We start from the raw sequence: 11,898 nt of genomic DNA, 5'->3' as shown, positions 1-11,898 counted from the left end.
AGTATATACAAAGCGGTGCGAGGCCTGCCAGTATATACAAAGCGGTGCGAGGCCTGCCAGTATATACAAAGCGGTGCGAGGCCTGCCAGTATAAGTGAAGCAGTGTGAGGCCTGCCAGTATAAGTGAAGCAGTGTGAGGCCTGCCAGTATAAGTGAAGCAGTGTGAGGCCTGCCAATATAAGTGAAGCAGTGTGAGGCCTGCCAATATAAGTGAAGCAGTGTGAGGTCATGACTCTGCTCTCTGCGGTGTGTAATGGTCTTTTGCCATAACAAAATGTGTTATTTAATGAAGTCCTTACTGTAATTCTCTCACTTAGACCAGTATACAGGCAGCCAAATCAGAACAGAACCAAACCACTTCAGTCTCTCCCAGAGAAAAACACGCATATTTATGGGACTTATGCATGTGTGATGCTTGGAAGATATTGAATTTATGTATGCAAAAAGGCCCTATGGCTGTAGGTCAATTTATGAGAAGCCATAACCCTTACTGTAACCCCAACCTAAAACCTAGCCTTAACCACATTCCTAACTTATAAACAACCCTGCCGCCTCAGATAGTTGGACAGATTAATATCACCTCCTTTGCCAAATAACTACTAACCTTGTGGAGCTTGAGCAAATAAGGATCCTCGCCATAAACTAACCCTAAGGCTGTGCATTTCTGTTGTGAAGCTATAAGGAAAACATGAAATGTGTGAAGGGAAATCACATCTGGACTCTGATAGAATTGAATTGTTGGATGGCAGAGGAGTTTGTCACTAACCTGTAAGGTTGCTCCATAAGAATCAGCCATGTTAACGTGGTGCCTTAAACCTCTAAAGCCAAACCTGAGGAGTGTGGGAACAGCCATCCCCTCCCCTGTCCACTCTCTACCCTCCTCCCCACTGCCCTGGTCTCCCTGGGCGCAAACTTCAACAGAGCACTACAACAGCATTTGGAGAAGTACTAGAATACAGAGTGTAAGTATTCTAGATTTCTACCAGTCCTTGTCTAATGTCTGCTCTCCTATGTACAGTATGGTTCCTCTCCCATTGAACTAACCGGTGGGGGTGAAACAGCCATTCCCATGACATGGCCAGTGAATAGCCTGGTTGGTGTCGGTCTGTTTCTGCTTTGACAACATGTCATCTTGCCAAGACTTTGGGAAGGGCACTGATGTGGCATGGTTGAAGGCATAACCAGTCTGGTACCCAGGCTACTGGAAGAAAACTCACACAGGGCGTTCAAAGTATGACAAAAAGCAATATGGTTTGTGACTTAACACATTTTCTTTGTATGATTCATGTTTTAGAACAGGTTTGTATAGTTATTTTGATTTTAATGACAGTTGCCTTAAAGATGGAATCCGTGCCCCTGGCCACACCACCATTGTTGTTGTTATTATTCTGGCCGAGCTGAGAAATAAAATGCAGGACATAGGTCTTCTATCGTGTGTACAGTGATGTCCGAGGGGGGAAAAAACTGTTTGCAGTAACTTCTTTGTTCTAATATCGCAAACAGACGTGGCTGTTTCACATTTAAGGATTCCACCCTTAAGTATGGAATATCGTCACCCACATTTGCAAGTCCTGTGAATCAGGAAAATGAATGAGGTTTTAATGTACCAGAATCCTGTTTAGAGTGATTCTGCTAAGCTCGATTTTGCACAAGTAAGACATTTTCAGCACACAATCAAAGCTCCCTTTCCCTCTGTATCTGACAAGTAAATAAGACAATCAAAATAACAAAAGTGTGTATTTACTTCAGCTGAATTCCATTTACCCCCCGACTGAATTGTAATGTGTTTTTGTAATATGGCCAGATGCTAGGCTCAATGCTGTTCTGTAGTCTGTTTTTAACGCAGATGTCTTGTTTGATTTTGTTTTTTCTGTGGGTTTTCTTTACTCAGTGTTGGGAAGTGATGATGACATTGACTATTTGCAAATCAAAGCCTTACAGAGGGAAACTTAAATCAGTCTTTGTTAAGTATTTTGATATTGTTAAAGGTCCAGTGCAGTCAGACTTGATTTCATGTGTTTTTATCCATCCATCCAGAGGTTGGAAGAATAATGAAATTGTGAAAATGATATTGTGAAAATGATAATGCCCTTTCTGTTTAAGAGCTGTTTGAAAAGACTGCCTGAAATTTAAGCCCGTTTTGGTGGGATGGAGTTTTGGCCTTCTATGGCGACACCATGCGGTAAATTAGTTAATAGACCAATAAGAAACAATTCCAAACCTAACTCCTTTCCCCTCCCCACTCAGACCACTCCCTGACAGTCCTAACAAAATTATTGATTGAGATATTGCTATTTTTGTTGCTTTTTGACACATTTTATTAAACAATCAGTAAGGTAATTGTTGCCCATAAAATATTTGATGTTGAGAAACTGATGCATTGGACTTTAATATTGTGTGTGTGTGTGTGTATCAACATTGGCACTTAGAACAATAGGGTACCTGTCGTATTGGATTTGTCCTTTGTTTTAAATAACTTTTTTTCCTGTGTTTGAAAAATCTATATTAACCCTAATTATAGTTGTAAATGAATTCTGTACATTTATTTTCCCAAATCAATAGTGAAACTATGCACAAAATACTTTAATATTGCAAATCTAAAGATTACATTTAAAATGTTTATTCTAAGGAAGTGTGTCTTTAAAGGGGCAATCAGCAGTTGCTATATCCATTTGACTTATGAATATGTACCTATTGATTCTTGAAGAATATAACTTAAGTCGCTCTGGATAAGAGCGTCTGCTAAATGGTTCATGAGCTTAGTTCAAATCTCCTGGCCAACAGAACACAGAATAAGCTTGTTTTACTCGTGTTTGGAAAAAAAAGTACATGTAAACAAACACTATATAGCCTCAAAACATGTTTAAAACTATAGTTTTGATATAGTCCTCGCATCCATCTGAATTTGAGTGCTTACATTTCTCCAGCCCCATCCTCAGCTTTTTACCGAAACGAGGGTGAGTCACCGCTTTATCATTTCAACTGCTGATTGCTTCATTTAAAATCCTAATGCCTCTTAAAGCGGCAGAGTCCCTTTAGTTAAGCCCTATTACAAATGTGTATTTTCTAAAGAGTTAGATTTGTTAACTTGATACAGTAGTCAGAGTTCTATAATATGACCAGTTTTGATAAAGACAACCTCTGAATAGGCAGCCATATTGTAGATGAAGGTAGGTGTGATCATTCTGATTCAGGTTTCATTCATTAGACCCTATTCAACCCAGCATTACACCTAGTGGATATTTCTGTAAAAAAAACACATTTGACATTTTAACAATTGTTTTTATTTGAATCACAATTCAATTATAAAACCAGTACATTTGCTTCTATCGTTCTTGTTTTGTTCACTTCTGTAAATTTTGTTCAATGCTTTTCAAATGTTTACAAGCTGTTTGTGTTTGAGGTGAAATAGGAAGCGTTTAACAGAAGACTATTAAAAAAAAACTTGCTCTAGACACCCTGTTTGTCTGTTCCTTAGCCTCTGAAGACTAGATTTGGAAGTATGTCCCTACAAGACTTGTTTTCCTAATCCAGTGAGTTTTACGAGGTAACTAACCACCACACCTTGCTCACATAGCAACACCATCTGTCCTCGTGTGACCACTCCACTGGAGTCACACGGGTCACTGTACATGAAAGCTCTAAGACATGGAGCAGTAAGGATCCAGCAGGACGCCAGCTGCCGTTGAGTTTGAATAAACAGCATGCCAATGGAGGAAGCTTTGGTCTCCACCTGTTCATGGCTTTGCACTGTGTCATGGGTCAGAGAGCATTTAAAAAGACATGAACAAGTTAACATCTACTCTCCCAACTCCTGGTTTACGAATGCTACAGTCATGGTCAGACAGGTAGTGCATAAAACATTTCCCAGTTGAAAAACATACAATACTGTCTCCACTCAAATACTGCATAGAATGATACATTGGAAGATGTATTTTGGTATATAAGGCCAGCTGAATCAATCCGTTTGTTTGATCTGGGGGGGGGGGGTAAGTCTTTGCGCGTTTAACTTGATTGTCGGTGTTGAGAGCTGGATGAAAGGAGCAGAGGGACTGAAGTCTAGCATTGGACTGTCTTTCCTCCAGCCATTTTAAACATTTGGGCCATTTCTGTTTTTCCCTCATTTGTTTAAACAGTCCTCTCTTTCCGTTGATTCATCCTCACGGCCTCTCCATTACTCACTTGAAGGCTTCTCTGTCATGGCGATTTCCTTACTAGTGGCTGTGGAGGGAAATGAATAAATACGATTTGAGATTTAGTTGACTAAAATCGTTTCCTCACAACCTGTTGATGTATGTGTGAGTGTGTACCTGCTTGGGAGCTCCTGTGTAGATGCTGGATGTAGATTAGGCCCAGGAATACTGTGAATCCGATGCAGGATGATATCATACCAACCAACATGAAACTATAACTGCCTTTACTGTGGATCAACTGAAGAGAGAAAGACTCATTACACCTAGAGAACACAGGCTAGCCTATTCACAGAGCAGTGACTCCCCTGAGTTCCTTACCTGTCCTGTGAGAAGCTGCAGCACCATCTCTCCTGTACCAGCACTGGTCACCAGGACAGTAGTGGCACACCCTAAGATAGGGAGAGGACACTTTACCCTTTAACATTTAAATACAAGCGTTCTTACTGTGTGTGTGAGCACATACCTTTATAGTTGACCATGTCTTCTGTGAGGGCCACCATGCAGGGGAACACACTGCTGATGAAGAGGCCTAACACACACGTCCCCATGAAGAGGAACACAGGGCTGGAGTACAGGATCAACAGCAGACACTGCACCACCATCATCCCTGCCTGAAACACAGAGAGAGGGAGGGAGCGCAGGACAGTGGAGGTAAATTATTTATTTTCACATGGTCATATCATGTCCATGCCTTTTTCCCTAAATGTTGTAAGGACATCAGCATATCTACCACCTGTAATCTATACACTTGTTAAGCATCTATATGCTTGCTATGCATTTTGCATGACACAAAATAACAGTGATGCAGATATGTATGACTATTTGAATTCACATTGCGTTTCTTGCTCTTCACGTGTGCATGGATGCATTGTGTGTGTGTGTGTGTGTGTGTGTGTGTGTGTGTGTGTATACTGTGCGTGTGCAAGAAAGCCATCCACTGGACTGTTTTAAAAACACCCATCAAATATTTCATCTCTCAAATAACATCTGTTTTAAAAGCGGTTTCACTTCACTACTCATACAGTATGCAAAAACACAAGTGTGTGTCCGTACCAGGCTGACCGAGATGAGTCGTTGTTGTGTGTATCTGTATGACAGATATATAGACGCCAGCCTGCCCGCGGTGACGGATGCCCAGAACACACTGGTCAGACAGCCTGCCGTCTTGTGAGGCAGAGAGAGGGGAGGAGACACTGCGTAGGTGTAAATGAATCCTGTATAAGAACCCTATGTAAGAGAACACATCTGTATGTTAGAAGGCTCATGGTGATAGTTAGCACTAACAGTCGTGTGTGTTGGGGGGGGGCAAGGTTCAGTCTCACTATTATGCCGTCAGTGATGAAGAGCACGGCTCCGCCCAGAATGTAGAGGAGGAAATAGGAGGCAGGGCGATCCTTCACATCAGCATAGTTACAGCAGCCAAACAAACCCCTGTGACCTGGATGGACAGCACAGGAAGGTTTAGTTTAGGGCTCCTCAACCCCACACCTGTAGCGCTACAGGTTGTGCAGGCATTTATTCCAGCCCAGCACTAGCCATGTTTTAGTTGGTGAGACATTTTGGAGATGGGGCTGTATGGGATTCTACCCTGGCAGCCATTGTATATATTTGAGGGGGGTCTTTCCTTGGGTTGTGTGAATGTGTGGGAGGGTTTAACACGGGATCTGTGGAGGTGTGAGGGGAGCATTGTGAGGCTTACCCTGAGTTGGGTAAGGGGTGGTCTTACCTCGGATATTGTGGTCCTGTTGGTTCTTCTGTGAGTTTTTCTCCTTGTCCAGTAGACGTGGGCTGTGGTTCGAGCAGGGGAACAGCCTCTCACGATACATCAACACATACACTGCTACTGGTACAGGCAGCTAGAGAGAACATGCACGCAGTTGTAAAAAATAAAACACGTCTCTCTCTGTGACTCCCTCATTACGGTCTATGCAAAAGAGCCATTTCAGTGATCGAGGAAGCCTGCCCTGCAGAATCTCCCAATCTCCCTTTTGTTTTGCTATTCAAATGTACCAGTCGTTACTGCTAACCTGCAGCTACAGTATCAACCTACAACACCAACCAACAGCCACATCACCACAATCCAACTGCTAACAAAGTGTTCATACACTTACATTGATAAGAGCCATGATCCAGAATGCGTAGGACACATTGGTGGTGATGATGCCCTCTGTGTGGAGGTGGTAGTGGTGGGATACGTTGTGCAGAGGGGTTGTCCCCTTACCTGCCAGGTAGCTGCGGAGGTGATGGAGGTCAGTGGAGGAGTTGGCTGTCATGTTCCCCCCCAGAACACAACTCCCCTCCGACAGGAATGGGTCTGCTACCAGGGGACTGACCAACGCTCCCAGCCCTATGAAGAAATGCAGGACCTGGGTAGAAGACAGGGAGGAATGGGAGAGAAAGAAAGGAAAATGGAGGGGGGTATGGTGGGAGAAGGAGAGAAAATGACCACCTGTTCTTTGAATCATCTTAGCATAATTTGATCAAAATACCCCTGACCCCCATTACTTTCTCCTCCTGCCTCTCCCTGACCTGTAGGAAAATGGCTGAGTCTTTCTGGTAGAGCTTCACCAGCTGCAGGTTGGCGATAGTGTCAATCACCCCCATTGCCGTGCCAGATATCGCCATGGCAACAGCCAGCATCAGCACATGGTGGCAAAGTGGGATGATGGCAAACACCACGGAGATGACAAGACTGGAGACGAAGAGAGCTGAGAGGGAGCAGCGGAGCCTGGAAAGGGGGGAGAGGATATTAGAGCACTCTTTTGGGTAATAGTGGCTTTTGGGAAAGAACTGTTTTCATTTAACTACAATTTATAGCTCCCTCTGTTTGATTGAATTGAGCACCCTTACTGACCCTCGCTCTCGCTCTCCACTTCCAGTCTCATCTGGTCTGCCATCCAGGAAGCGACGAGACCCAGACCTCTTTTGCTCCCTCTCTGGCCTTAGCCCAGTGCTAGAGGCAACTCCATAGAGGGGCAGATGAGGGGCTGTTTTTCCAGCTTTGCTAAAGTGGGTAGTATTGTAGCTGGAATGTCACCTTGACCCAATACCTAGGTAAGAGTCATTTATTTACCTGGTTTATCAGACCCCCTGAGGCACCTTGTGTACAGCAGGAGACACCTTATCTACACTGCTGCCTTGCCAACTTTCCACTAACTGTGTAGTGGCCTCAGTAGTAATGTTCTGTTCAACAAGCTGCAATTAAAAACAGAATGTAAATCTCTATTTTTTTCTAGGTCTCTCCCTCCCCCACGTCTCTCGCGCTCTTCTCACCATTTTCTCTCTCTCCTCTCTATCTCTTCAGCTCTGATACAGGTGTATGTTTATTTAAACACCAGTCATGTGGCAGTAGCTCAGGAAACATATCGGAGCAGAACTATTGGACTGGAGATATGTGAAGGTCACAAGGACAGACGGATACATGTGGTTCAAACAAACGTAATTAGTATAGGAACAATATTTTCAGTTGTCAGAGGGTAATAATTTGTTATATTCTGGGGTGGTGAGAGAGCAAAATACTCAACTTTCCAATTCATGAGCATCACTGAGATTCACACTCAGCTAGGCTCAAGGCCTTGTTGGCATCGACACGTATACCGAACTTAAGTCATTGCATGGGCATCTCGGCCCTCACAGCTAACGTCCATTTGGAGAGCGTAAACTGGGGAGTTTGAGTCGTTCAGTCAGTTTCCTCTTGATTGCTAGAAATAGCATAAATGCTTTGTTTAACAGTTATCTGACAAAGGTATTGATGTGAGTTTCTGTGTCTCCCCACACATTTTTTTCATTATATAAATTGCGGCTGCCGGCCGGTAATATAAAAGTGTTCTGCGATAGTGTGTGGTTTCATAGCGTAGCAAGCCTAGCCATTCACTGTGGGAATGATTCAAGTGTAATGGTCAAGTGCAACTTTTACCCATGATCTAAGGGTGCTCTCTGGTTGAATTTAACCAAGTACAATGATTGAGATACAAAGACGATATTATAATATATATTTTGTTGTATTTTTTCTGGATTTATATCAGGCAAAGCCACATGGGGTCGCGACCCCTAGTTTGGGAACTGCTGCCTTAACCTTTTTTAAAAGGACTATCATATTTGTGGATTAAATCAGACTATTAATACACTTAACAAAAATATAAAATGCAACAATTTCATTCAATTCAAAGATTTTCTGAGTTACAGTTCATATAAGGGAGTCAGTCAATTGAAATAAATTAGACCCTAATCTATGGATTTCACATGACTAGGGTAACAGATATGCATGTGTTGGTCACAGATACCGTAATAAAAGGAAGGGGGGGTGAATGAAAAAACCAGTCATGCAGCGCGACACATCCTCCTTCGCATAGAGTTGATCAGGCTGTTGATTGTGGCCTGTGGAATGTTGTCCAAGTCCTCTTCAATGACTGTGCGAAGTTGCAAGATATTGGCAGGAACTGGAACACGCTGTCATACATGTCAATCCAGAGCATCCTAAACATGCTCAATGTCTGGTGAGTGACTTCCTGGCGGCAAGTAAGGACGATCATGAGTGATCTGGATGAAAACAAAGACGACGAAGTGGACTTTCAGGAGTTTGTCATCTTGGTTGTTGCGCTGGCCGTGGCCTGTAACAATTTATTTTGTAGAGAGCCTGAATGAATGAGTTCGGAAACAGTCTGTGATCTTGGCTTTCTACTCATTATTCCTGTTAAAAAAAAAAACGTATGCTTTCATTTGATTGAAATAACTATATCATCGAAGAACTGACATTTTCAGCTGACATTTTCAGCTTCCAGGAATTGGGTACAGATCCTTTCGACATGGGGCAGGGCATTATCATGCTGAAACATGAGGTGATGGCGGATTAATGGAATGACAATGGGCCTCAGGATCTCATCACTGTATCTCTGTGCATTCAAATTGCCGTCAGTAAAATGCTATTGTGTTCCTTGTCCATAGCTTATGCCTTCCTGCCCATACCATAACCCCACCACCACCATGGGGCACTCTGTTCACAAGGTTGACATCAGCAAACCACTCGTCCACACATGCTGTCTGCCATCTGGCCGGTACAGTTGAAACCGGGATTCATCCGTGAAGAGCACACTTCTCCAGCGAGCCAGTGGCCATCGAAAGTGAGCATTTGCCCACTGAAGTAGATTGTGATGCCGAACTGCAATCAGGTTAAGACCCTGGTGAGGATGGCGAGCATGCAGATGAGCTTCCGAGACGGTTTCTGACCGTTTGTGTAGACATTCTTCAGTTGTGCAAAGCCACAGTTTCATCAGCTGTTTGGGTGGCTGGTATCAGACAATTTAGCAAGGTGCTTACTAACAGGGATGTAAACAAATCTGTCCACAAAATGAGAGAAATAAGCTTTTTGTGCATATGGACATTTTTTGGGATCCTTTATTTCTGTTCATGAAAACAACACTTTACATGTTGTGCTTATATTTTTGATCATTGTATAATGAGCATTCCAGTAATATCACAAGTTAATTGACACGTGAAAACTCAAGAAAATAGCAACTCTACAGAGCGCAATGACTACAATAAATGACGAAATTACTTCCGGACACAAAGGGTCCATTATAGCGCTGCCCATGCTGTCACAGAAGCTAAAATGACACAGATAAAGATCACCCCTCTATCTATCTCTATGGCCTGTTACAAGCATATCTGCCCTCATTGGCTAGAATGGTCCCACCTGATCTCGCCTCCTCCCATCTTTGAGGACGTATTTCCATTGTTAGAGTGGTCACTGTCTTATCAATATTATAGGACCTATAATATTGATAAGACAGTGACCACTCTAACAATGGAAATGCGTCCTCAAAGATGGGAGGAGGCGAGATCAGGTGGGACCATTCTAGCCAATGAGGGGAATTCAACTCTTACCCTATGAGGTCCAGAGCCTGCTGGTTTCCTGTTCTACCTGATCATTAATTGCACCCACCTGGTGTCCCAAATCTAAATCAGTTCATGATTAGAGAGGAACAATGAGAAGAAGAAAAAGCAGTGGAACTGGCTTCGACGTCAAGAGCTGAGTTTGAGGCCATCTTTGTCATAGAGCAGTTCTGGTGGTAAATGTCTGATCCGCTGGGCCATCTTTAGCGTATTGGGCCTGCATAAATTATTATTTGGCTAATAATGGGGGCCTCAACATAAAAGGGCGGGTGTGTAATAGATGCTGGGCAGTTTCTGGTCCCAGTCTGTACCTGCATAAACCTAGCTGACAACTCAACTCCATGATGAACAAGGTTTCTGATGAACTCCAACGGAGTTGAGCAGAGACCAGGCTTTGTGGAATTCAGCTCCGACTACATTGATTTGCCCAAGGTCAATACTTCCAAAAATGTAAATAATTAAATGCTTACCTTGTACCTATGTTTGTCCTCTGTATTTGTGTGTGTGCCTTTGTTTGCTGAAATATATATACTTTTAAAATAAACATTTAATCAAATCAGCCAGTGACTGTCTGCTCATTGCTGCTGCTCTAAGATGGCAACAAGGATATAGTCTGGTTGTATTTGATTAAGGTTTTATTAAAAAGTATGGATTTCAGTAAACTAATCATAACACTACAGAGGACAAACATAGGTACAAGGTAAGCATTTCATAGTACAATTATTGTAAGTATTGACTTGGGGTGAATGTAGTCCAAGCTGAATTCTACAAAGCCTGGTCTCTGCTCAACTCCATTGGTGGAGTTCATCAGAAACTGGGTGCAATTTGTTTTTTTCCCCCCCTAGCACTAACTACAAGGCTGATTCAAGTAATCAAAAAGCTGGATGAGAAGTTGGTTATTTGAATCAGCTGTGTCAAAAATCCAAACGTGCAGGGGGGACCAGGACCGAGTTTGGGAAACCCTGGGCTAGCCTAACCTTAACCGAATTCCTCGAACCTATGTAAATGATCCTTACCTGCTACGAGAAGTAAAAACCAGACAGCTTTCACTCACGTCTTCTTGAAGAGTCCTCCCAGGGCGCTCCCCAGCATGAGGAAGAGCTGTTGGGCGAAGAAGACCCAAGTGATCTCCTGCAGAGTGGACTGAGTCTGACACCTCAGGTCCAGGATGGTCGGCCCCAGGAACGCGATACACAGCCCGAAACTGAAGAACACGCTCCAGTAAGTCAGTGTGTGCTGCCAGTGTCCCTTGAACAGAGCCCAGACACGATCATCTACTAACATCATCTCGTTGTTGCTAGTGGGTTGCGTGATGAACGCTGGAGCAGGTTATGGTTTCATTGGGAGGAAGGTTTTAAGGAATCTTTAAGCGCGCCGACAACACAACCCTTGACGTTCGTTTAAGTGGACTGGCAAAGTTGGGATGCCTGCATATGGCTAGCATATATGGTTGTTAAGGAGAGTTGATAAACTTTTATTTGCCTTCCAGTCACGTCACGCTGATAAACCTGTCGAACTAGCAGTGCCCTCCCCTGGAAACCGATGTCCATCAGTTAACTGTGCCGCAGTGTAGGAGACTAGGGCATCTTCCACGGCGTTGTGAAGTGTCATGATTACACGTTATTTTCCGTGTAATGCATTTGTATGGATGACTAAATTTTCTGGATCTCTTTATGAAATATATCTGTAGACCTGTCTATTTGGCCTCTGTCGTGGATCTAGCGCCACCTGTTGGTCCTCATGGTCTCAATAGGTAGATTAGTCAATATCATACAAAGGATCATAAATGACAAAATAAGGATGATTAGATAGC

General features: G+C 43.2%; 1 protein-coding gene across 2 annotated transcripts; it reads right to left on the bottom strand.

Moving 5' to 3' along the window:
- Positions 1-3,261: 3,261 nt before the first annotated feature.
- On the bottom strand, positions 3,262-11,778 carry LOC118388508 (major facilitator superfamily domain-containing protein 4A-like). Of its 2 annotated transcripts, none has more exons than XM_035777670.2 (10): positions 11,140-11,778; positions 6,723-6,921; positions 6,305-6,559; positions 5,920-6,049; positions 5,516-5,631; positions 5,247-5,357; positions 4,657-4,804; positions 4,512-4,582; positions 4,311-4,431; positions 3,262-4,221 (listed from the first exon to the last, which is right to left on the bottom strand). In XM_035777670.2, the coding sequence occupies exons 1-10, from the start codon at positions 11,370-11,372 to the stop codon at positions 4,175-4,177; spliced, it is 1,431 nt and encodes a 476-aa protein (XP_035633563.1). In that variant the 5' UTR covers positions 11,373-11,778; the 3' UTR covers positions 3,262-4,174. The 2 variants fall into 2 exon arrangements, with proteins under 2 accessions (XP_035633563.1, XP_035633562.1); XM_035777669.2 differs by having other exon boundaries at positions 5,247-5,420; positions 11,140-11,773.
- Positions 11,779-11,898: the final 120 nt, after the last annotated feature.

This window comes from Oncorhynchus keta, chromosome 10, assembly GCF_023373465.1.
Source record: "Oncorhynchus keta strain PuntledgeMale-10-30-2019 chromosome 10, Oket_V2, whole genome shotgun sequence".
Classification (NCBI taxonomy): Eukaryota; Metazoa; Chordata; class Actinopteri; order Salmoniformes; family Salmonidae; genus Oncorhynchus; species Oncorhynchus keta.
This window is presented reverse-complemented; position numbering and strand designations above follow the sequence as displayed.

Bases quoted from the DNA above. Each gene is read 5' to 3' on its own strand.
- LOC118388508 (XM_035777669.2), bottom strand. From the start codon at position 11,372: ATGATGTTAGTAGATGATCGTGTCTGGGCTCTGTTCAAGGGACACTGG. The intron at 4,805-5,246 runs GTACGGACACAC...TCTGTGTTTCAG, and splicing joins GACTCATCTCGGTCAGCCTG to GCAGGGATGATGGTGGTGCA. The intron at 4,583-4,656 runs GTATGTGCTCAC...TCCCTATCTTAG, and splicing joins AGACATGGTCAACTATAAAG to GGTGTGCCACTACTGTCCTG.